General features: G+C 48.5%; 1 protein-coding gene across 1 annotated transcript in view; it reads right to left on the bottom strand.

The window, feature by feature from the left end:
• Positions 1–334: 334 nt before the first annotated feature.
• The window catches only part of APCDD1L (APC down-regulated 1 like), a 46535-nt gene continuing 20660 nt past the window's right edge, over positions 335–26209 (bottom strand). The window contains exons 3-5 of the mRNA XM_020905142.2: positions 9148–9286; positions 6255–6807; positions 335–2692 (exon numbers count right to left, since the gene is read on the bottom strand). Coding sequence (XP_020760801.2) covers positions 1928–2692; positions 6255–6807; positions 9148–9286 — 1457 coding nt within the window. The 3' untranslated portion in view covers positions 335–1927. The remainder of the gene's footprint in view (positions 2693–6254; positions 6808–9147; positions 9287–26209) is intronic.

Here is a 26209-nt window from a genome sequence, read left to right as displayed (position 1 = left end):
TGCATCTCTGTGGATCTGGGGGAGGAGGCACCAGGCAGCAGCAATGACACGTGCAAAGGTCCTGGGGCAGGAAACCGCTTGGTGTGGTAAGGAGACAGAAGCACACCCAGGGTAGCCAGGGCAGCCAGTGGTATGTCTAGACCTGGGATTTTATTCTGTGTGGGCTGGAAGCCCCTGGAGAGCTTTAATTAGCACAGGGCAGTGGCGTGAACTGAAGGAGCAGCAGAGAGCGAGCCAGGGTTCACCTCCACTGGTTTTATTCTCTTTCACATGTTCTCCACAAGACACTTCACTTCCTTTCTTTAGAACCATAATCCCCTTGGTTGACTTTAATAACCAGCAGGAACATTTTTCAGGCTGTTTAATTTTATTAAAAGATTGAAATTTGATGATAAATGGCAGTATGGCTGCCTCAAGCCTCAGATACAAGACTTGCTCAGCTGTGGACATGTCCCCGCCACCCACCCTCATCCCCACCAGGAACACAGACATACACAACCCCCACCGTGATGCAGTCTGAGACTGTAAATAATCTAATTATTTCTTGTACTTTGGTAAATATGCCAGGAACACTCATAGCTCTCTGAGACCTATAGAGAATATTAACTTGGTGGGTTTTTTTTTTTTTTTTAAAGAATGGGTAGATAAGTTAGCAATTTCAGCGGACTGATTGAATCCCACACTATCGAACAGAGGACAAGGGCCTCCCTCTGAAAGCATCATTAGCCTCACAGACAATTGTTCAAGATCTGCAATAAGAGCCGGAGATAGCTAGGATTCTAGGATTGGGGCAGAGGAAGGAGGGCGTGACTCATCAGCACAGCGTCCCAGAAACCCTTGAGCCCACCAGGAGGCCAGTTAATTTCGCGGGGTACAGACGAGGCTCTGGGCACACAGGCAGGGTCCCTGGAGAGGCACAGCCTGTCCCCACCGCGATGACAGCTCTCTCTGAACTGAGAGCATGGGCACAGCGGCACTGCAGCGGGCAGGCTGGGCACCGCGTGGCTCTCCGCCGCCTCCTCCAGACACTGCTGGGCAGACCAGTGACCCTCGGATGGTCCCAGAGATGCACCGGAGGTTTCTCTCCCTCCTTGTCAGCCAAGCACAGGGAATCTTGAAAACAGAGGATGCCCGTGCAGGCCTAATTACAGAGCACGTTAGTGTTACCGCTGTCATTAGTATTAATTACTTTCCAAAGGCTGGAAATACTGCTTTCCTCCCAAGACCTGGCCCCAGCCGCTAGCTCCACGCACTGGTGAACAGGGTGGGCAAGGGAGGCCGAGCTTCTAGGCTCAGATGGGGCCGCCTTGATTTGCTCACTAGCCCAGGAGGGCTCGATTTCTCTGCACACGCTGTTGACAGCTTGAGGCCTGACTCGCAGAAGCACAGGCAGGCTCAGACAAACGCCAGCAGTCACAACTCAAGAAAGCCGAGCTGCCCCCAAAGAGAGACGAGCCCCTGCCGGCGAGCTGAGATGTGCCGAAAGCCCGAAGCAGCATCTTTAATTCATGGCTTGGTTTTGAGTTGGTATTGCTAAATGCAAATTAATAATCTTTAAACAGCAACCCACAGACTCAGGAGAACTGTGGCAGCATGCACACGGAGAACTGTGTTCCCAGTTCACTGAATCCCGGGGCTCCAGGAGAGAACTGGGGTGCCATCAGGCAGGAAGATAGGCGTGGTCCACTCCTCAGACTACCCAGGAAAATCAGAGTGAGTGTGTAGAAACTCGGAGCAGGTGACTTTGCTGCCAGGCCTGAGTCTGTGGTTGTGACTTAAGTTGCTGGCCGTGGTGCAGACCCTGCAGGTGCTGAGCTGATGCAGCCAGGCTGTGTCACTCTCCAGGACAGTCATGGGTGTAGGAGTCTACGGCCAGGAGGGAGTCCATGGGCCAGACAAGTGTCCTGAGGTACCGTATATACCGATTTCACAACCACTGGAGTAAGGCCGGCCTGAGAACCAGGAGTAGGACGGGGAGAGGGGCCACATGGGGACATGGCGTCCCACCACGGACAGGTGTCTGCAGCTGAGCCCCGTGCTGTGGGGAGAAGCCCCAGGCCACGCTGTCACAGGGCACCAGGGGCGCTTGATAGGATGTGGGCCGCTTCTCCGGGGTGTCGGGACTCGAGCCATCTGTGGGCCTTTGTCCGATGAAGAGCAAGCTTTGCCCGAGCAGGTCCCGCTCCATCCTGAAGAGCTCATACTCCACGTGGGGCAGCCTGATGCCTAGCGGCAGACATCCATTGGTGGCTGTGATGTCCCGCTCGGCTCCCAGGGCCCAGGCCCCCGGGCCCCCGCAGCTGCTCGGCTCAGAGAAGTTGAGCATGGCCGTGGTGACCCGGTCCATGGGGGTGATGCGGGCCCTCGTGACCTGGAATACCAGCTCGGTGCCACCTCGAACCTTGGCAGACGGCGTCCCCTTGGTGTAGCAGCCGGCTGCGTAGACAGTGAAGGTGGGCTGCCGGCAGGTGGGGTCTGAGAAGTGGTGGTAATACCCTTCCCAGGAGCGGTTGTGCCCGTGGAAGGTAAAGAGCCTGGTGAGGAAGAGCACGGCGGGGCGCACCTCGCACCCGGGGCTGACCCAGCGGCCGCCCAGACGCAGAGGCAGGGCCACCTGGGGGGGCAGCACGGGCGGGTGGTGCTCGTCAGAGCGGGCGATGAGGCTGCAGGCTGGACAGGGGTGGGCATGGTGCTGGCGGAGACAAAGGGGAAAGGGATGACATCAGAGGTGGGGTGCCAGGGAGCGCCTGGAGTGGGCTGGCTCACCATCCCGCCCCCCACACCCATCACTTCCTTCATTCCCACCTCCAGCCCCATGGTCACCTTACTCTTCTCGGACCTCTGTCAGCTCCTCCATCCTCTAGGCCTTTGCACCTGCTGTTGCTTCTACCTGGAATCCACCTTCCCCTCTGCCCCGGCACGTGGCCGGACTGCCCTCTTCCCAACCTCTAAGTCTCAGCTCAGAGCCCGGGCTCAGAGAGACCTCTTCTGACCTCGCCTTAGACAGTGGCCCTCAGAGATGCATCATCCCCTCTTTCCTCTTCTGTCCGCCTCTCCTGCTTCATTGAACAGTAAGCTCCAGAGAGCCAGACTGTCTCTCCCTGGCTGTTCCACCCCCAGCCGAGCAAGGTTCCTATTCACAGCAGGTGTATTGGGTGAAGGAAGGAAAGAGAGATGGAACTTGTATCCTGGGATTTGAAAGGAGGTGTTCTTTCCCACACCAGGCCTGCTTGGTCCTGAAATTTGACCTTGAACGTTTACTGTCCTTCTTGCCTGTAGTTACTCCCTTCACTCCCAACCCATTCTTTGTTAGGTGCTTCCTAAGGAGCCAGGAGCTACGCTGAGTGCTTTCCACGTGCCGCTAAAATTCTCATGCTCTCAGAACCCGCCTGCTGAGGGTCTGTGCTGAGGTGTGGCTGAAAAGTTGGCAAAGTGATGAGACACAAAGATGTCCATCCCTGTGTTGTTTAGAACTGGAGCCCAGCCCCTAGTGCAGTCAGGTGAGGTCACAGTCCTCAGGTGCCTGAGGCTGTGGATTTGTTTTCCTCTTGCTTTGGCCTTATTTACAGTTGCCTCTGCCTGATAAATTCTCATGGGTTGGGTTTACAGTAAAACACGTCAACAGGAAGCAGATGCTGAACCAAATTGCGTGGGAGGAGTCTTCTGCTTTTGGAGTGAAAAAGCTCAGTCCAGGCCAAGAAGAAACAAGATATTTTGACTTCTTTTTTTTTTTTTTTAAGGGAGCTGATGCCCAGAATTTAGTTGAGAGCATCCTTCTGAAAGGTAAATGTCCTGGGACAGCCTATTGTCAAAGCAAGCATCTTTAGCTTTAGCTGCTCCAGAAGGAGACTCAGGGCCAAGGGTACACAACAGGGCCGGGAAGGGAAATGCTTCTTGAGGGTCCAGCTGGGAAAACAGATCCAATTTTTCTTGCCAAAAAAAAAAAAAAAATTTCCACAGATTGCTGCTGGGTGAGTCTCATGCCAAACAAGGGGCATTTGGGAGTTCTGGTTTAGAAAGGAAATATTGGATGAGTGAAAACTTTTTTTTTTCTTCTATTTTGGATTGCTACATTATAAGCTCTTCTTATTTATTTCTATGATGAACCTACGCTTGCCCAGAATTCCATTTCTATCATACAGAAAATTATATTCTTTTCTGTTTTGGGGGATTTTGACCCAGAGGACCTGAAAGCACTTGGCAATGCTAAATAAATGGCTACAGAAATGTTTGTAACAAAGAAGCAAGAAAGCTGGGTAGTTAGCTGGAGTGCTGGTAATTGGAATGCTGGCTGATAAGAGTCTCCTCTAATTTAGGCATTTTAACCCACATTCCAATTGTTGTTACACTAATGTGTATTGACAGGACATAATGTGTTTTATCAAAATAATCTCTGGGCTGCCTTTCTCCCTCAAAAGATATCTTCTGCATACAGGCTATCTGGGGATGCTGGCTGGTGATCTGGGGCAACCAGTCTTCTGCAATGGCAGAAACAAATGGAGAACAAGCAAGACTGGAAAGTGAGAGAGGGAGAGAGAAAGCATCTCCTTCTCCGATGCTCTGGAAGAGGGTGGAAGGAAATATCCATCTCCCTCAAAAAAACCTTCCCAGCATCACTGCGCACAGATCCGGAGTTGCATGTGTTAATACACAAGACCCTGGCCAGCAGAATTCACACTTGAGGGCAAGCCAAACTCCTTCTGATTTAAGATTGTTCCATAAAGTTATACCAACAACACAGAACAGTTTCTAATTAACCCCTAGAGGTGACACCAGCCTTAGATGATTTTGGTCGATTAGGACTCTATATCCAGGCAATGAATTTGGGGATCAAATTGGCTTTAAATTAACTTCTAAAAATGTTCATATTTACCATCTGGTTTGGGTTGTGGGCAAGGCTTGGGACCCAGAGAGCTTAAGGTAATGACTAATTTGTTACTTGGGAGTTTATCTGCAGTGCATCCATCTTTGAAATTATCTTCCTTTTTCTTTTTCTATGGGGATGAGGGCAGTTGGTGAGAAGACATTTAATTTAACGTCTGCACATCTGGCCTGCCAGCCCAGGCTCAAATGCACGTGTGTCCTGCTTAGCAATTGCACTGCAGGTTGCATGGGTACCCTGGGTGGTCAGGCAGCAGAAGGCCAAGAGTGTGTGGCCCCAGGGACGGTGTCGTCCTCCGCGCCTTGGGGTCTTTTCTCTCTGTGTCCGGAGCAGATTGCCCTCCTAATGCGGTGATGGGTGCCGGTAATCACCCCACTGACAGCACTTTCTCTGCTCTGAGAAGGATGGACATCAGAGAGGCCTGAAACATTGGCTGACAAACAGAGAATTGTTTCGAGGTCATGAAAAGAACTCAGGCTGATTTTCTGATTGTGAGAACTTCTTATTGTGCTTCCTCCCAGATCCTGAGTTGGGAGGAGGGAAGAGGGAGAAGGAGAGAGAGCAGAGGGTGCCCCCGCCTCCCCCCGACCCATACACAGTGGATCCTTCGCCTCATTTGATTTAATTCCTTGTGTCTAGTATACAGCAGGCACTCAATACACACTGAATGTGTGAGGGTTGCCTGTGGGTTCAAAGAGCACTTGATAAGGATGCCCGAATGATTTTCACTTTTGAAAAATATCCCTTTGGTATTTCTTACAGACATTCTTAACCCACCATCCTAACCTTGAGTTCATTTTTACTAACCTCAACCTAAACTCAAAAGAATTAAAAATTCTTCTAATTATGAGAGTGGGCAGCAAACTCCTGTAGCCCTGTGGCTTCAGTGCCCCCCAGTCCCCCAGTTCATATACCAATGTTTATGAGCCCAGCAAGTGTGCCATCCCCTGGGCTCTGGCTGGGGAAACAGAGGGGCACAGGGCTTCCCCCCTGCAGAGGATCCAGTGCTGCCCGGGTAAGGCAGTCAACCTGCAAATAAACAGTGCAGCCCTGAGCGTGTGCAGAGTGGGGAGGGAAGGGGAAAGCCGAGCAGAGACCTGAGAGACAGGGACCTGCACCGGCCCAGCAGGGGCAGGAAAGAACTCTCTAGGATCCAGGAGGACCGGACTCAAGAAGGCAACCCAGGAGTTCCTGCTGGAAAAAGTCAGTCCTGTTCAGACCTGAGGAAAGGCCTCAATCGGCAGAAAGAGCATGTGCAAAGGTCCTGGGGCCGGTAGACCAGTGTGGGGTTGGCATTGGGAGAAAGAGGGCTCCAAGCAGGGACAGGCCCCACATGCTCTCAGAACTCACCCTCTCGGGGCCCCAGACTCACCAGGGCGCTCTGCAGCGGACGCTGGTAGCCGGTGGGCCGGTAGTGCCGCCGCTCGGCCCGGTCGGTGTGGATGTCCCCCAGGTAGAGCTCCTCCACCAGGCGGGGCGCGGCCCGGGGCTCAGGCTGCAAGCGGCGCTGCACGCGCACCAGGCTGAGCTCGTGCATGGTGAAGCCCAGGGCGGCCGCGCAGTCACGCTCAGCCCCGGCGCCCAGCAGCTCGTACAGGGCGCCGGGCAGCCAGGCCCGCGCCGGGGGCAGGCGGTGCGCGCAGTCCCGGCTCGCCTTACTGTGGTCCAGGCGCCCGGCCACGTCAAGCAGGGCGCGGCGGCTGTGGAAGACGACGCCCACCTTGTACAGGTGGTAGTCGGCCTCCGTGGCGCCGCGCGTGACCCAGGAGGCCCGGCGCAGGCGCACCCGGCCCTTGATGAGCAGCGAGTGGGCGGGCTCGCGGCACGAGGGGTCCCGGTAGTAGAACTGGTAGGCGCGGAACAGGCGGTTGGGGTAGAAAGTATAGGAGCGGGTGAGGAACTCGGGTCCCGGACGCACCTCGCAGCTGCGGGGCAGAAGGAGAGGGGGTGCAGAGCAATGAGCTGAGCTCGTGCTTAGTGAAGCCCGGGGCAGCTCCGGGCTCCACCTCCCGCAGCCTTCCTCTCAGGCCTGCAGGCTCAGTTTCCCCAACTGCCCTCAACCCCCCTCTGCGTGCTGCGGGCCTTCCTCTCTTGCCTTATGGTCTCAACAGAAGCTTTCCTTCCATTCGGTCCTAAGCACCTTTTTCAGCCGACATCTCCCTGCTTCTGGCCTGGGCCCCCATAGATCCTCATTGGTCCAGGAAACACACAGGATTTGCAGCCAGAGGCCCCTGGTTCAAATTCCATTTTAGTCCCTCATGAGGAGTGTGATCCGGGGTGACGCCCTGCTCCTTCCTCTGGACCCGGGCATCGGATCCACAGGCTGGGCTCCCAGGAAGCAACCAGCACAGTGGTGGTACCCGGGAGGTGTTTAAGAAATGGGGGCTCCTTTGCTTCGTGTGGGGAACCCTGTGCTCTGAGCTCCGGGAGGCAGAGTCCTGCCTATTCTCGCCCCGGTGGATTCCTGGCACCTGCTCCAAGGCCAGGCATACACTGGATCCCCCAACCCTGGCCCTCACTGAGTGACTCATGAATGATGAGCGCTTACATTGTCTCCCCATTTGCTAAGCTGACCGACACTGCCCCCACCCCACCCCAAACCAGGTTTCATCCAGGCCTGTGACAGACTTGTTGATCTAAACTGGGGGGTCAGCAAACTTTTTATGGAAAGGGTCAGACTATAACTAGTTTGTCTTTGTGGCCAGGTGGTCTTTGCTGCAGTTACTCAAGATTGTGGTCTTGGAGCCAAAGTAGCCAGAGACAGTACTGTATGTAATGGGTGTGGTTGTGTGCCAGTAAAGCTTTGTTTACAAAGCCAGTCCTGGTCCTCAGGCCCTATTCTGCTGGTGATGAAAACAGGACTCCTGGACCCTGTCACACCCTGGGGTCAGGGTGCATCTGGGCTCAGCTGGGGTGGACGGTGGACGAGCCACTCCACAAACAGGCAGTACCTGGACTATTATTTTCTCAGTATTTTTTGTACTAGGGCTGCTGGAGCAGGAGAAACGTTCTCACCAGCCTTTTCTTTCTATCCTGTGTCTTTAACACCAACCTCCCCTTTCTCCCAAAGCAAACAGACTCAGGGCCTTAGGCAGGCAGTGAGAGAATCGGGTGAGAACTTAATGATGTTGTTTTGTTTTCAGACTTTCTTTTTATGGTTACCCCCTATTTATGGCAAGTAGCTCAGCTCTCCATATCCATAGTGATATTACACTTCCTTTAAAACATAATCACAGAACTGTAAATGTGTACAGTATACCAATTATCCCCCAATAAAGCTGTAAAAATACATGAATATATTTACACCAACAAAAGCAAGTTGGTTTAAAGAAGAATCGTAAGGAAATCGCAAAGATTCTTCTTAAGAAGAATCCTAAGAACTACCACCTGTAAGAATCAGTACAGGCAGTAGTTAAACAGAGAAGTGACTCTCACCCCAGCGAGGGGAGATTTGCCCAAGGGAATGTAGCAGGTCACACTAGATGTCTTCATGGTTCTCAGACTCTGGGTCCTTCCCTATGCTGCTCCCAGAAAGCAGCAGACCCTGTCTGAAGGGTACAATGGAGGACTTTCTAGGAAGAAAATACTAGAAGCTTCTAGAACTATCTGGAATGCTGTTGTCCCAGGGCAAGAACAGCCTGTAGCCAGCCCCCTTCCTCCTCATGTTCTGTCTCACAGTGACCCTGGCCAGTGATGCCTGAATCCCACCTGGCCCGTGGACCCGAGGTGGGAGCAGAGCCTGGGAATGCATCCAGAGCAACTTTGCAGATCTCAAGTCCCCACCCACCCCAGAGAGCTGCTAGCAGATGTTTGGCAGTGGTATTTCCCCCAGGACCTCAGGAGGTGCATGGAGGACGTGCAAAGTCCAGTCCTTGACCCCAGAGTGGGACTGGGCCAAGGGGATGGTGGGGGAGGATGCTGCCTGCCTTCCCTCTGACCCTGGGAGGGAGGACCCTGCTGGCTGCCCGACCAGTGAGGGCAGAGCGCAAAGCCCACCCCTCAGAGCAGCAGTGGGGCCTCTGAAATGTCACATGAGACTGTCAGGTTAAAAGAATTGGGTGGGTGGGCTGGACTCTTGGGCCCTCTCTGGATGGCTCCTTCTGGCCTCCTAGGCTCACTCTGGGGAGGGTAACAAGCAAGCCCATGCCTGAGCAGCCTCTGGACAACTGCATGAATTGTGCCCATTTCACAGATGTGAACACGGAGGCTCAGGGCGAGGTCTCCCAGCCCAGGGGCCTGTGGTCAGTATGACCCTCGGGTCTTACCCAGTGGATATCCAGGGCCCATCCAGGCGTGGGGGCAGCAGCGCAGTGACTGGGGCTCTGTTGGGCAGGGGCTGCTGGCAGCGTGGTTCCCAGCGCAGGTGGCCTGCCCCTGCCATCCCAGCTGCCTCTGCAGTGTGGGCTGCAAAGCAGACAGACCCAGGTCAGCGATCCAGGCACATCCTGGTTCTCTAGCTGACTGCCGCCCCCCCCCCCCCCCCCCCGCAATGGCTCAGGGGGTAGCAGAGAGCTAGGCAAGGGTCTACGCCCACCTGCACCTTCTCCTGCAGCCAAGTGCCACTGGGTGGTGTGGAAAGGCCCGGAACCAGGGGCAGGAGGCAGCCAGGACCCAGACAGAGGAGCCGGACAGTGGGACTGCCGTCCTCTGCCCTAGGAGCCCAGGTTCAGCTTGACCTCTGCCCCCTGGAGTGGCCAGACCTGCACCTGCCCCTCGTGGCCACTCCCGTTGTGGTCTCTCGGTGGTGCCACGTCTAGGCATTGTCCATGCCCACGTGGGTGGACCAGGAAGGCACTGGGTACACGATGATGCTTAGGATGTGTGTGGGAGGGCCGGGGCTGTGGCACGAGGCCAACAGGGGGGCGGTGGGGGTGGGGGACTCGGAGGCCTCGGGGAAGAGGGCCCCCCGCCCTCTCCAGGGACCCCCTCCCTCCCCTGCCAGATATGATCATCTCGTGGAGACCAGACAGGCCTGGCCAGATCTTCACTTCTAGGAGCGGCTCGGAGGTGAGAGCACCAGGGCCTTCATCTGCTAAAGAGCAGCAATTCCCCTGGAAACTGTCATTCCCACTCAGAGAGGCAGGCTTGACGTGGCCCAGATGCGGGAGGCTGTAAGCTTGGCGTTGAGCAGCGTCCAAATATTACAGCCGCTGCAACCCACTGGCCCCACTCCATTGCCAGCCTTCTCAGAGTGTTTCCCCCCACACCGCACCAGGTTCAGGAAAGGTGCTCGGGCCAGGAGGCTTGGGGTCCCCTCCTCGCCCCTTCGCAGCAGTCTTCCGGGGCCCCCAAGCTTTCTGCTCCCCCTTGGCCTGCCAGAATGGATTCCTCACTTTCCTGGAGGTCTGGGGTCTCACTGGGAGACTGTTGGGTTCCCCTGGGACCGGCTGAGAAAACTGGAATGACGCTGATGGTGACGATGACAAGAGGCAGCAGCGGCCCCTGTTAGCTGGGTACTGACTCTGGACACTTTTATTATGTTATTTTATAAATATTTTTACACATTAGCTCACCATCGCGATGACCCTAGGGGACGGTGTTAGTCTCGACTTCCCATGATGGGCAGAGCCAAGGGCTCAGTCAACGGGGCTCAGCTGGCCCCGGGCCTGGCCTGCCCCGGGGGGATGGAGCCAGGCCATGGGCTCTGGCCTGTCAACTTCACTGTGGCTCCTTTTGAATCCCAGGCAGGGGAAGGGGTTGAAGGAATGAATGAGTGAAAATGCTGCTGTGGTACTGGATCCTTCATGTTCCTGCTGTACCTACACCTGATTTATGGACTTCAATCAGCCAAATAAGAGCAATGGCAATAGACAGCTGGCACACCAGCACTGCGGTGTCCCCAGGAACAGGGCACTTGAATTGCCCCTAGGGCTGTCAGGGCCACTCCTCAGAGTAACTCCATGCAAGGAGAGTCTTGAAAGAGTAGTTCTGTGTTCATTCGGGCACATCTAGTCTTTTGGGGACCAGAGCCAGGATGCTGAGGTGCCTGACTTGGGCTAAATGCCCAGCAAGGCTGATTGGGAGTCTGTAGCTGCAATATACACGTCTGGGTATCCACGTCTCACACCTTCTTCTTGAGCTCCCAAATAGACATTGTTTTCACAGCATGGTTTTGTTATTTTTTTTTAACTTAAAAGAAATTTTTTTAGTTTTTATTTTTTGGACACCAAAAACATTTTGTATTTTGACATGAATCCTCAGATACCATCTTCCCACTAAGTGTCTTTTAGTTTGCCTTGTTTTTTCTGCAAAAGTTTGGGATTTAATTAATTCAGGAGATGATGAGCTATGGTGGAATCTCACCATATTCAGAACATGTACACACGAAACACAAAATGGAGCCCTTCTTGGCAAAAACCTCAGCATGGAGCGTCATACTGCCTCCTGGCCAGAGCTTCAACCTCAAGGTTACAAAAAATGAAACCAACTGAAAAGAAATGAACTCATGTAATGCTTCCAGTCCTAGTTTCGGAGGCTGCTTATAGATTTTCTTTTCTCTCTCTCCCTCTCTTCTCCCCTGGAAAAGTCTGGGCTCAGGAAACCACAACGGAAAGCAGATGGTGCCATGGGCTGGCTTGCACGACTTTTCTCGGGGACCTGATAGACGGAGTTAAATGCGTGGGCCAAATTGATTTTTATCAACCATGGATTTTTAATTAACAGTGGTGTCCACTTGCCGCCATCCATTATTTACTGTTTACCCACTAATTAAAAATTATGCTGCTTTTGCACTCATAAGAGCAGGACATTTGAAATTAGATCGTGTCGTTGAAATTACCTGCAGAATGAAATCCGGAGCGTCCAATTGCTCAGACCAGACTACTGGGGTTTCAGATCTGATGTACTCCAGCCTGTTGTGTGATTGTGAGTCAGAACGCCAGCAGTGGGCTGCACAGCAGACATCACGTGGAGCCTGCCTGGGGCCTTAGGGGAGAAGACTTTGGAGCCTGTCTTGAGGACCGGTAGGTACTCTGTGGTCTCAAGAGGTAGTCTCACCCCATAACCACCCAGGAGGCAGCCGGTCGGCACCCTGATGGAGTGCTTCCATGTGCCAGCCATTCCTATGGACCATCTGCAAGACCACCCATGGCCCAAATTCCGTCTGTGCCCCCATTTTGCAGACAAGGAAACTGAGGTTCGAGAGGGTGGAGAGCTGGCTACCCCAGGCAGGTGCTTCATATTCAATTAACAAATAAAATAGGGCAAAATATACCTAACACAAACATTACCATTTTAACCACTCTAAAGCATACAACTAAAATTCAGTGGCATTTAAGATGTTCGCCAGGTCATGCAAACATCAGCTCTGTCGAGTTCCAAAATCTTTTCATCGCCCCAAAAAGAAGCCCTGCACACATTAGCAGTCACTCTCCACGCCTCTCTCCTCTCAAACCCTTGCAGCCACTAATCTGCTTTCTGTCTCGGTGGATTGGCCTATTTGGGGTATTTCGTAAAATAAAAAATATGTGCCCTTTTCTTATCTGCTGTTCACAACACTTCTATTAGGTGGACGTGATTATCTTCATTTTCCAGATGAAAAATGGAGTCTTGGGAGCCGGTTTACACCTAGGTGCACTGCCCTGTTTTCTTCAAAGATTGTGGAAAGCGTGGGTCTGGGTCAATAGGGGAGGAGGCGGGGGAGAGAAGGCATGGGGTTTGTAGCCAGAGCAGATGGAGAAATATCAGGTCTTCAGATATCTTTCTGTTGGGGGCAAAAAGCAAAGGAAAAACACTCGCTTTTTTTTTTTTTCTATCCTAATTGGCTTGTTCTCAGGTTCTGGGAGGTGAGCCAGGTGATTTTAGGTGCAGTGGTGAGTATTTCTTATTCCAGTGGTTATGCATTGATTTTAGAGGGTGTTAAAAAGCAGCGGCTGTTACTGTAGCAAAATCAGGCTTTCACGGCCCAGGATGCCAAAGATAAGACTGAGTTTTAAAAGGGGTTTGGTCTGCACTGGATTTTTGAAAATTAAGTAACACTTTAAGTAAATGATATTTAATAAGCAACTATTTAATATGTAGATGTGGTCAGTAGCCCGAAGGGGTGCACAGAATGGCAGAGGCCGAGGTTATCACCTCTCTTCCCCCCACAGCTGTGCCTTCTGGAGCCTTCATGACCAAGGACAGCAAACTAGGGGACTGAAAATGGCAGGACTTTATTCTTTCACAGTCTGGAGACCAGAAGTCTGAAATCAAGGTGTGGGCAGGGCCGCCTCTCTCTGGAGGCTCCAAGAGAGGGTCCTTCCTGCCTCTTCCAGCCTCTGGGGGCCCAAGGCATCCTTGGCTTGTAAGTGTATCATTTTACTCTTTCCCTCTGTCTTCACATGACTGTCTTTTCTCTGTGTGTGTCTATGTCTTTGTAGCCAAACCTCCCTCTCCTCTCTCTTATAAAGACATCAGTCACTGGGTTCAGGTCTACCCTTATCCAGTACGACTGCATCTACATCAGCAGAGACCTTGTTTCCAAATAAGGTCACATTTACTGGTACCATCTTTTTAGGGACACAATTCAATTCATAACCCATACCAAGCCACCCAGGCCTCCCAGCACCATAACCTTTGTCCATTCACTTCTCCCTCCCCTCCCCTACCATGAACCTTACATGGCTGTTACATGCTTTGTAAAGGAGCACGTGATAGCCAGAGTTCCTGTTCTCTGGGGGAGGCTGGCATTAATCAAGCGGACTCACTACGGATTGTAATTTCAAAGAATCATAAGTGTCTCAAAGGAAATTTACACAATGGCCAAAAACTTCCTAATATACTTGGAGTAGCATTCCATGCTTTTCCTTAGGATCTCCAGGGCCCTTCAAAATTGGCTGTCTTCCAAGGCCATCCACAAGCTCCCACCATACTTCTCCACTGTGTGTTCCTGGGGATGAGCAGCAAAGACTCTCCTGCCTCGGGGCCACTACAGAGCTATTTCTTGGCCAGAGCACCCTCCCTCTGTTTTGAGCGGGGTGTTCTCCACTTGCTGCGGCCTCAGCATAATTGGGATTCCTGGGAGGCTGACATCAAACCTTCCCTTTTGCTCTTTTCTATCTCTCTTCTCACCTGGACAGCACTCATCACCTCTCTCAATTATTTACCTGCTTACTGTTGTTAATTTACTTTTATTTTTTGGCTTTTCAAGTTGAGATCATTTCGTACCTTACAAAAATGTTGCTGAAGCAGTAGAAAGAGCTCTATTATCTCTGATTTCCCCAAAGGTTACCATCTTGCGTAGACATAGTACAATGGTCAAAACCAAGAAATTAACACTGATCCCATGTTATGACCTAACCTACAAATCCTATGCAGATATTACCAGTTGTCCCAGTAGTGTTTCCTTTCTGGTCCAGAATCCAATGCAGGATCAGACATCACATTTAGTTGTCATGTCTTTTTGTTGTTGTTCAGTCGTTAAGTCATGTCCAACTCTTTGCGACCCCATGGTCTGCAGCACACCAGGCTTCCCTGTCCTTCACTATCTCCTGGAATTTACTCAGATTCATGTCTATTGAGTCAGTGATGCTATCTAACCATCTGATCCTCTGTCACTCCCTTCTCCTTTTGCCTTCAATCTTGCCCAGGATAAGGATCTTTTCTAATGAGTCATCTTTTCCCATCAGATGGCCAAAGTATTGGAGCTTTGGCTTCAGCATCAGTCCCTCCAATGAATCTGAAGAGTTGATTTCCTTTAAGATTGACTGGTTTGATCTCCTTGCTGTCCAGGGGACTCTCAAGAGTCTTCTCCAGCATCACAGTTTGAAAGCATCAATTCTTTAGCCCTCAACTTTCTTTATGGTTCAACTCTCACTTCTGTACACGACTCAGGGAAAAACCATAGCTTTGACTATATGGACCTTTGTCAGCAAAGTAATGTCTCTGCTTTTTAATATGCTGTCTAGGTTTGTCATAGCTTTTCTTCTAAGGAGCAAGCGTCTTTTAATTTCATGGCTGCAGTCACAGTTTGCAGTGATGTCTCTTTAGTCCTTCAATCAGAAATGCTTCTTGGGTCTTTGTTTTTCATAAACTTGACACTGTTGAAGAGTACTGGCCAGTTGTTTTGAAGTGTGTTCTTCAATTTAGGATTTTTGGATGTTTCTTTATGATTACATTGTTTACACGGTTTTGGCCCAACCCCCAAATAAGTGATTTTGTGCTCTTTCGCAATGCATTGCTTCGGGAAGCACTGGTAATATTAACTTTGACTGCTCATGTAAGGAAGTATCTGCTAAATGACTATTTTCCTCTTTGTAATTAATAATTACCTTATGGGGATATACTTAGAGATCATGCAAATATCTTGTTTGTCATTATACTCTCCCTACTAATTTTAGCATCTATTGATGACCATTGATGATTCTTACTTACAAGTTATAACTGTGGTGTTTTCCAAATTGTCATTTGCTAGTTCCACCCTTCTTTCTGAATTTATTGATTGGGATTGTGCTATAAACAAGCATGCTCTCTTCTCCCTGCTTATCTCTTTATTCTATTGTTATTTGTATTAGTGTGAACTCAGTGATATTTTGTTTTAAAGGTTACAGTCCACTGCTGTCATTACTTAGTCTGTGGCTCAAATTATCTCTGTACCCATCGGGAGCAATATCGACTTACTTCTTGAGTCCTTTCTACATGCATTTGCTATTTATTTGTTTTTGCTTTTGTTTTTTAGCATGTCCTCACTTTCTGGCACTAGATCTTCCAGGCTCATTATGTACATATTTCCTGCCCCAGCCCCGTAGTCAGCTATTTCTCCAAGGTGTCCTGGTTCCTTTTATTGGAGAATGGTATTTAGAAACCAAGATCTGGATGCTGGGTGCTCACTGCTACTGAGGTGTCACTCCAAGCACCCCAAGTCTCTCTTCTCTTTTTCCTTCCTTCCTTCCTTCCCTCCCTCTTTTCTTTCCCTCTTTCTCCTCCTGCCCTCCCTCCCTCCCTCTCCTCTTTCCTTCTTTTCTTCATTTATTTCCTCTTTTCTTTCTCCCTCCTTTCCATGAGGACAGGCCCTTATCTCTCTTGCTCCCTGCCAATTCCCCAGCCCCTTAGGACAGTGTCCAATGGATGCTAAAGATCTGTTGTGTCAAGACATGGACAGCACTTAGGACAATGCCTTCGCATAGTAAGCACTCGGTAAATGCTAGTTGTGATTGCTGCTTTTAGTTGAATGGATGAATGAATGACTTGTGCTCCATGAGATCAATGCACATAAATTCCTTGTTGACACGTCGCCCATCCCTTGGGGCTTCCCCTCCTAAAAATTGGCTGGTGATTTCCATCATGTGTGTGGCTAATAGGGTCAGGCTTGAAATGGAAGTGAAGAAAAAGAAGGCTTGCAGCTGTTGGGATCACTAAGAATCTGGCTGAGGGTAGAAGGATAGTAAGTAAGGGAGTTCCCAGCAGGAAGGGGACCCTGGTTTATCCAAGCAGGGAGAAAGGAAAGAGAAGTAGTCAAAAGGAGATTTAAGTCTGAGCCTCAAGTCCTGCCGAGAGTTTTGAGGATGGGTGAGATCTGGCATAAACACCTGATGCTAGCTCCTTGGCTCTAAAGCCTTTTTGATCCTTGGGGCCCACCCTGCAAAACCAGGACCCTGATATGGTTCTTCATCCCAGGGCAGTCTCCAACCTGGCTCCACAGCACTGCTCAATAGACACATACTGTGAGTCATACTTTATAAAAAGCCAAACAGTAGCAGGTGCAATTAATTTTAACAATATTTTATCCAGCCCCAATAGTGTCTGTAATAAATTCAACATGTATAAATATGAAAACTCGTAGTGAGATATTTTATACACTCTTTCAAACACAAGTCTTCGAAGTCGGGTGTACATTTACACTCCAGTAGAACTCAGTTTAGATGGGTCACATTTCAGGGGCTCGGGGGCCATATGTGGCTGGTGGCTGCTGGACTGGATAGTCCTGGGCTGTCTGCATCAAATTTCACTGTATCAGAGGTTTTCAAGCTGGTTTCCAAAAACCAGAGATTTTTTTCAGGAGAGAAGGGAAGACCCAGTAAGTGGGACCCTGGCCTCTCACCTTCTGTTTCAGCCCATGCAGCCCCCCACCCTTTGCTCTGGTTTATGTCCTGGGAGGCTAATTAAGATCTGCTTTGAAAAAAGTGTTCTTTTGCTTAAAAAAAAAAAAAAAATCTGAAACCCTCTGGTTTATTTCAAAATCCTGAGCTTGAGGTAATTCACCTAGAATGTCTGGAATTGGAAGCTTATGCACGTTTTCAATAAAAATCCCCACCCCAAAATAACCTCTCTTGATTAGAGGCGGCCGCCCTTTACACACTTGAGAAGCGCTGGCGTGCGGCAACACACACAGGATGTTTGGCCAACAAGCTTCAGAATCCGGCTGTCGAGATGGCAGCCGTCACCACGTTGCTACAGCAGAAGACGTGCTTTGCAAGGCAGCCACGGCACAAAAACCACGCAAGGTTTCCGTTTAAACTCCCCTGAGGTCACAGATTGACATGCGATGACAGTACCAGCAAGTCACAGAACTATGAAGACAAAGTTTGAATTCTAAGGAGCCTGAACTTCCCCCTCTGGTGTGGACAGCCAGCCCTCACACCCCTCATATGGCCCTCATTTGGCCGTAATTGAATCTCATTATCCATCTGATCTGAGGGTCTTTGCCTTCAAGGCCAGAGGGAAGGGGCTTTGAGGGGGAGGGGGTGGGCAGGATAGACTTTGTATTCTTGGGAAACTCAGCAATGGTATGCTCTAGAAAAAGGACATTCTGCTTCCCCAGCCCTGCAGCTTCCCGGGACTGAGAAATGTGCCTGCCTTTGCATGGTGAGTTTGGAGAGTTTAAAGTTGCCCTGAGGGAGTAACTTTCTGCTCCCTCAGGAGGGACCACATCCTGAGGGAGCAGAAATTCTGGAGGGACTGCGTGCCTAGGAAAACAGATTCTGAGCTTCGGAGATGCAGGAGGGCCTCAGACTCAGATGTCAGTGTGTTGAAAGGCTGTGGAAGGAACGTAGCTTGGTTTGTCACTGTCTCCCCTGTTTTCCATGAAAAGTTCCAGCTTGGGCTGGACCAAGGGGTCGGTGGAAAAGGTGGACGTTATAGGTGCTGCTTGTAGAAGGCAACTGTTTTATTATGTTTATATTTCCAAAATTGAAAACATGTTGTCGAGGGGACTGGCTGACCACATAGATCTCTCCCCAAGGCCTGTGTTGAGCATTTCCTGCTAAGGGGAGAGAAAATGCAGGGCTCATGGGGTGGGAAGGGAAGAGGGGATTTGGGAGACAGAGTCTGGCCCACCAGGCCTGGCTCATCAGCCAGATTCTTTTTTTTTTTTTTTAATTTGTTTGTTTGCTTAGGAATGTTCCAGTACGGAAAACCGTTCCCATCAAAACTCCCTGAGCCCCATGATAATGCTAATCACTCCTCTCTCTGGCCGGGTCTTCTACCCGGATGAAAACTGAGAAATCCCAGCCAAGGTCCAGCTGCTTCCAAACAGCCGAGGCGTCCGGGTGATTCATGGGAGCTTTTCCCCTTTTACCCAGATGTTCTGGTGTCTTGGACACGTCCTCCTGAGCTCGACTTGAGTGCCTGTGTTCCCAGATCTGCACGTTGGCCCCGTAGATATTCATAATTTATACCAAATTTCCTGCTTCAGCCTCATCAGCACCCGCCTTCTCTCAGGGATAAGTGGCTGACAACCCCAGGAGGAGAACGCCTGACATCTGGCCCAGAGCCTCTGGGGTGGGGTGGTCCCAGCCACCACTGGGTGACTGCCGTGGGGAACGAAGAACCATATCAGTGGTCTACCCAGTGCCGATAGTGGTAAAGAACCCACCTGCCAATGCAGGAGACATAAGAGATTTCAGTCCCATTCCTGGGTTGGGAAGATCCCCTGGAGGAGGAAATGGCAATTCGGTGATCTTGCCTGGAGAATCCCAGGGACAGAGGAGCCTGGCAGGCTACAATCTATGGGGTCACAAAGAGTCAGACATGACTGTGCAAATGCATGCTGCAGATACCAAATTTGGTCAGTACCCTGCACAGATACCAACCTTCAGCCCTGTGCTTTGAGGGCAGTAACAAGTGGCGCGCGGGTGGGGTGCTGGAATGTGAGATCTCTCCAGGCTCCTGAGCCTGCCTGGGTCTCACCGAGCATTCTAATGCTGCCCGAGGGCTGTAGTTACAAGTCAGTGTTTGCGAAACAGAACGTGTGTCTAGAAGTCTCCTGTTGCATCGAAACCTTGTTCGCTCTCCTGGCAGAAGACTGAAGCTTCCATTGTTCTATAGGACAGGAATTTGGCAAGGCAATCACAAGGCTTTGACACGTTCAGTAAGAAAGAAGACGTTGTGTCCTCGCAGTGAAGACTCCCGCAAAGAGGCTCGGGAGAAGGGGCCTTGGAGAGGCACCTTGGGAAGCTTGGTTCTCCACGAGGTCTTCTCTGGAGGGGCCAAGAGTCCTCTTGTCTCGCGGAAATATTTAGGTTTCGAGGAGAGAGGAATGGAGACTGTTGGTCGCCTCTTGAGTGCCTTTGGGTCTGAGAGCGGTCCAGAGGGGTTGGGGGGTCCCGGGTCGCAGCCCCCGGCGTTGGGGGAAGTACACCACGTACGGGGCTGTTCTTGGAAGTGTCCACAAGGGGGCCCTCTTGAGCTTTGGTAGGGGCGGTTGGGCGGCCTCGGTTGAAACCCAGCACCATCTCCTCCAGCCTCGGCGTTCAGCCGAGGGCCAGGGACTCTCTCCGCCCACCTTGGCGCTGGTGGAAAAGGAGCCCTTGGAAGGCCGGCTCCGGGGCCCATGCTTTTTTCCACGTGGGGGAATCTTGGGTTCCACTCGTACCAAGAACGCATTTGGAGACCCAAGGGCGAGGGCCACGGGGTTACCAAGCTTGGCCTCCTTTGGAAGAAGTTTGCAAGGCAGAACAAACGCTCCAATTTGGAACCGTGAGAAAGGGGTCCGGGAAGCTTCATAAACAATGAAACAAACTATCCCAGCTCCTCTCGGCCTTTCCCCAAAGACGTACATGGGAGGACCTTTGGGTCAGCCACGCTGGGAAGCATGGAGATTTTAAATGCAAGAAAATTATTGCAATTTAACAAGTCAATTTTTCTTACATTGTGTTGAGATGGAGTTCATGGTCTCTTCTATACATTCAAAATCAGGAATTTCCCGGGAGTGTAGTTTTGTGGGAAAACCTACATCATGTTTTGAAAAACCCATTTTGTTAGGCATTACCAGATTTTATTTTTTTTAAAGAAATGGTAATATTTAATTACTGCATTATTTTACTGTCTAGAAAATTAATGTGCTTTCAGAGTTTCAGGAGAAAGGTGAGCTGTAAGTCCGAACCCTATTTTTAAATTACCATACAAATAGAATCCCAAAGACGTAAATATTGGCTTAAGTGTTGCAGGCGAGGCACAGGAAATGCGCTGGCTTCCTAAATGTTAAGTAAACAGGCTTGTAATTCTTATCTTCGCTTGCCACCCTGGATCAAGCGTTTGCATCCCAGGGAGGCATCCAGAGGAGGGAGCTCGCAGCTCACCCAGGGGATACAGCGGGGCTAACTGGGTGACCACAGTGGATTAAATTTTGGGCATCTAGTTACTGTCCTGACAAGAAGACACAGGTTTCCTGTAGCTCTAGAGTCTGAGAACCCACGTTTACTTATCTGTGGGGTCATCATACCAAGCCTTTGGGGGTAGATCTTGGGGTTGCCCACATTTCACACACGGGGAAACAGAGGTTCCAAAAAGGAGTGTCTGAGAGTGTCTAGCTTCTGTCACATGAGTCGGTGGATGGAAAAGCCCCAAGTCCAAACCAGCTGTGTTCCCTGCAAACCCCACGGTCCTTCCAAGTTCACACACAGGCCCAGGTCTCTGCGCCACATTGCACCTACCAAGTGCCCGGCCATGGGATGCAAAGGTGCTTCAACAAGGGGGCACGTGGCCTGATGTTCTGCACCAGGGCAACAGAAGTGGGTGTTCTGGTCTGTTCTGCCAAGAGGAGCTTTGCCACCTCCGTGCTCCTTGAGAGTCTCGGAGCAGGAGCGGCTTGATGGGTGGAGAGGGCCGTAATGGGCCCTGGGCAGAGGCTGGAGGTAGTGGGGAGGTGTGAAAAGCAAGCTGGCTGAGCAGGAAGTCATTAGTCCCCAAGCGGAGAGCACGTGGAGCTGCCGGCAGGAAGTGGAGAGACAGGGAGCAGCAGGAGCTGCATGGAGGCTTGCCCGCCCTCACCCTGGGGGAGTGAGGAAGCCCCGCGGGGGCGGTAGGAGAGCCAGTGGGCATTTTGGAAGGCAGTGCTTTCCCAAGGGCACTGTGCCCACCTGGGTGGCACAGGGTAGGTGATGGACAGTTTACCTTTGAAGTTTATCTGTCTTATTTTGATTCAGCTCGATAACTGACACCTCCAGCCTGGAATTTTGTTAGCACGAGGCTAAAGCATACAAAGATACATTAATTTTAAAAATAAGTGAAAATGAGTTAGTTGATTTGGAGAGAAAGGTTGACCCTATTATAGGACAGGAGAATCAGATGCGGCCAACGGCTGTTGGTGGCTCACAATGACAGCGGCCGGGGACCGAGGCGCTGAGGCTCTGCTGCTTGTGGTCAGGATGGTCCAGTGTATAAGGTGGTGGTGGGGCGGCTCACAGTGACCCCTGGGAGACCACCTCAAATCCCAGCACAAAGGTGAGGCTGGGGAAGAGGGGTTCTCAGGAGGAGGTGCCAGGGCGGCGGAGATGTGGGGTGAAGACAGGGAGGAGGGGGTGTGGCTGTGTGGGTTCTCAGCCGGGAAACTGGGGTCTGGGGATCCATTCCTGAGAAGGGGGCCTGGGGAGAGTTCCATTTTGGGCATGTGTCATTTGAGGAGCCGACAGGGCATCCAGGAAGAGCCAGTCATGAGGAGCTGGCTCGGCCACACAGCTGTCCACAGCACATACATGAGGCGAGGACAGAGCTCAAGTTAGCCAGAGGCAGAGTCCCAGGGCAAGCCGCCCTGCAGGAAGGGCCAGGCAGGGGCCAAGGAGCCCCTACCCCCACCCCATCCTTGCCGGAGATGCAGAAGTGCTGGGAGCAGGTTGTAAGTAGGGTGGCAGATGCAACATGAGACACCCACTTACATTTGGTATCCAGATACAAAAAAAGCTTCAGCATCAGTGCCTCGGTGATTGCACTGATGATGAAGGGGTTTGGAGAAGAGAGATAAGACCAAAGGGATAGATAGATTGCGTTTTATGGCTTAATTGTTATTTTTATATAAGTTCTTCCATGCCATACAAGGACAAAAAATAAATAGAAGATACAGAAAAGCATGAAGGTGATGTATAAAGCTCCCCCACATCACCTCATACAGAGCACACTGCAAGTAACCTGCTGGTACACAGGTCACTCCCTGAATTCTAGAGGCTGGGTTGTAAAGAGAGCTGAGCACAGGGACCCTGGTTCCGTTTGATCCTCTCCCACAGTATCTGGCCCATGGCAGGCGCACAATATGTCTTTCTTGAATGAATGAATAAATAAATCTTTCTAGACTTTTTTCTTTTCACACACATGTATGCACATTCAAACTATATATATGAAAGTGAAGGGAAATTGAAAGTCACTCAGTCGTGTCTGACTCTTTGCGACCCCATGGACTATACAGCCCATGGAATTCTCCAGGCCAGAATACTGGAGTGGGTATCCCTTCCCTTCTCCAGGGAATTTTCCCAACCCAGGGATCGAACCCAGGTCTCCTGCATCACAAGTAGATTCTTTACCAGCTGAACCACAAGGGAAGCCCAAGAATACTGGAGTGGGTAGCCCATCCCTTCTCCAGCAGATCGTCCTGACTCAGGAATTGACCAGGGTCTCCTGAATTGCAGGTGGATTCTTTACTAACTGAGCTATCAGGAAAGCATTTATGTGTGTGTGTGTGTGTGTGTGTGTGTGTGTGTGTGTGTATACACACATATATATATAAAACAAAATAGGACCATACTATGTATATTATATGAAATCTATGTTTTTAAATTAATAATGGATTTTGGAAATCTTTGAGGAAGGCTGGCCTTTTAGGACTGGAGGGACTAAGGCATATTTATAGTCTTTGAAGGAAGAATCTTAGGAAATGATGAAATGGCACAAACAGAAGAGGTAATAACCAGGGAAAGTGATGCCCTAATCAAGAAGAGTTCAATAAAAATAGGCTAAACTCTTCAAACAAAACAATATGTGGCTTGCAGCGGAATTTTCAAAATGTATAAAAAAGGTGTAAAATGAAAAGTGAAAGTTGCTTTCTACCCTGAAGCCCTTGTTGCTCCCTCCAAAGTGAATCACTTTAACAGTTTCTTGTGCATCCTCCCAGAAAATGCATTCATGCCAATCTCTGCATATAAATGTAAATTTTTTTTATTTGGCTGTTAAATTTTTTTATAAATGCAATCTTCCTATTCACATCGTTCTGCATTTTGCTTTCTACACTTAAATTATTGGGGATATCTTTCCATCTTGGCCTTCTCTCTTTGTGGAAAAGACAAAATTATATAGATGAATCTTGATTTAGTTAACCAATCCTCTGCAGAGAGTTATTTAGACTGTGGTCAATTTTTTAAACATACAACATGTTGGACATCCTTTTAATATATCTTGGTATAAATTTTATGGGTGTCTTTTAGAGAAATTCCTAACAAAGAAATTTGTATGTACATTTAACATGTTGATGGGATTTGACCAAATTGCCCTTTAAAAATGCCATTTCAATTTACCTTCCATCAATGGTATATGAAAGTATCCATGTCCTTACACATTTGACCACACTGGATATTATCAGACTTTTCACTTTTTGCAAATCTCACATATGAACAATGGAAGAGAAATTAGAAGCTAATGAAAGTTTGTGGCCAAACACACATTTTTGTGTGTGATTATAAAATACTGCTAAATAAAGGGGCACAGGTTAATAAGCAGTTACTCCACTAACTTGGATTCATACCCTTTTGCTTATTTTTATTGCCAGCACTCTGGGTAAAGCCATCATTTCTCACCTGAATTGTTGGGAAGCCTCTGAGTTCTCTGGTCCCCTGGATGAGCTGAAGTGGGGCCTGTGGAGACTCTACTGAGGGCAGAAGCCAACGTCAGCACTGAGGGGCAGGGAAGCAGGACTTACAGGGTTGCTGGTGCCCCTTGACACTTAGGAGAAGTAAATATGAATATTCTCCTGACCAAAGCATGATCATTTTAGGTTCCAAAATTTCCCATGATGTCCCAATTAAAGATCACCAAATACATAGTAAACAACCCACTATGGAGTAAGAGTTAGCAGGAAGAAAAGACTAACATACCAAGAGCCTCAGATATTGGCGTTACTATCACATAATAAAGAAAAGTATGTATGAAATATTTAATGAAGTAAAATATGGAATTTAAAAAATGAACAACAGACATGAACCTATAGAAATGACCAAACAGATTCAAAAAAGAATCAAATGGAACTTAAAGAAATAAAATAATGTACTGTTGGTATAAAAACTTGGTACTTAGATCATGCGGTAGATTAGATACTGTTGGAAAAGGAATTAGTGGACTGGAAAATAGATGTAAAGAAATTACCCAAAATTCAGGAAAGAAAGAGAGGGGGCTGAAAACTTAAAAAGGCTTTAATAGACATAGCAGCTATGATGAGAAAGTCTAAATAATATCTCCTAGAAGGAGAAAAAAGAAAGTTATAGGACAAGCAATAGGTGAAGGAGAAAATGTCTCAATATTTTCCAGAAGTGACAAAAGAAACCAAACTATTGGTACCCAGAAGAACAGTGAACACTAAGCAGGATTAGTAAAAATAAATCAACACTTGAATCTGCAGAACACTGAAGAGAAGAAGAAAAGAGCCATCAATCTAGATTTTTTTTTTTTTTGGACCCTGCCAAACAACCTTTCAAGATTAAGGATGAAACAAAGACACTTTCAGATAAACAACACTAAGAATGTTTATGAATGTATGAAATGATCTTCTATGCAAGGGAATTTATGATGAAGGAGGGTCTGATTTTTAAGAAGATATAATGAACAAAGAACTTGAAAATGTTGTAAATCTAAAATAAATACTGAATAAACTGATGATCTGTAATTTTGTGGGGTTAAAAAAAGGACATCAACAAAATTACTGGAAAACAGTAGCATGTAATTTGGAGGAGAAATGATCAGGTTAATGTTCTAAATTCCTTGTACTATCAGGGAAAAAGATTAAGATATTAAGATGCTGTAATTTCAGAAGTAGCCACTAAAATAATAAATAGTATTATATAACTTCTAAATTGGAAGAAAGAAAAAACTGGTATAAACAGAACCCAACCTTATTAAAAAAAAAAAACAAAAACTAAAAACACTTGTTTAAAAAAATACAAGAAAATAGAAAAAAACATAAAAAGCACAATTTTTTTGAAAACTAAATATGATAAAACAAGTCTCATTTACTAACCTGTTAATAGACACTATTAAATTGGATGTTTAAAACTCCTGCTTTATGTTATTTATATACTTGATGTGTAAAGACACAGAAAGGTTGAAAGTAAAAGGATTGAAAGTCCTTACCAAATACAGAATAAAAGGAAACTGATATCAGATAAAATAGGATTACTAGAAAAAGCATTACTAAGGACAGTGATCACTCCATAAAAGATCCAATCTTCCAGGAAGATATGACTATAAAACAGCATCAAAATACACAAAGCAAAAATTGCTACAGATATAGGGAGATAGTGACAAATTCATCATCTTAATGAAAGATTTTAGCACAACTCTTTCAATTATGTATAGGTCTAGCAGACAATAGTAGTACTGTAATGATACATAAGACTTAAAAAAACACAACAAACATATTTCATTTTCTACAGATGTGTGAGCAGTACATATATACATGTGCCTGTGCACATTTGTATGTGTTGTTTAAATGTATATACACAATTATTACTGAGCCAAACAATTAGAGAATGCACTTTTTTTTTTTTTGAGCACACATGGAACATTTACAGAAGCTGACCCATATGATGCCACAGAATGTCTCAACCAATTCAAAGGACTGGTATCATACAGGTGACACTTCCATAATCAAAATAAGAATCATAAATAAAAACAATTTTAAAAAATCTATGTTTGGAAATTTAAAATACTTCTGAAACACTTAGACATCAATTAAGACATACAAATAAAAAAAAGAAATAGAGCTTAGAACTAAGCAAAAAGAGAAAATAGTCCCTATAAAACCACATTTCATATGTGGAGAAAGCAAGTCTTCAAAGTAAGCTTATAGGCTTATACTTAAAAGAAGAAAGTCTGCAGGTTAAAGATACTTATCCAACTGAAAAAGGTAGAACACGAAAAGTAGGGTAGGCCCAG

This window comes from Odocoileus virginianus, chromosome 9 (assembly GCF_023699985.2).
Source record: "Odocoileus virginianus isolate 20LAN1187 ecotype Illinois chromosome 9, Ovbor_1.2, whole genome shotgun sequence".
Taxonomy (NCBI): domain Eukaryota; kingdom Metazoa; phylum Chordata; class Mammalia; order Artiodactyla; family Cervidae; genus Odocoileus; species Odocoileus virginianus.
This window is presented reverse-complemented; position numbering and strand designations above follow the sequence as displayed.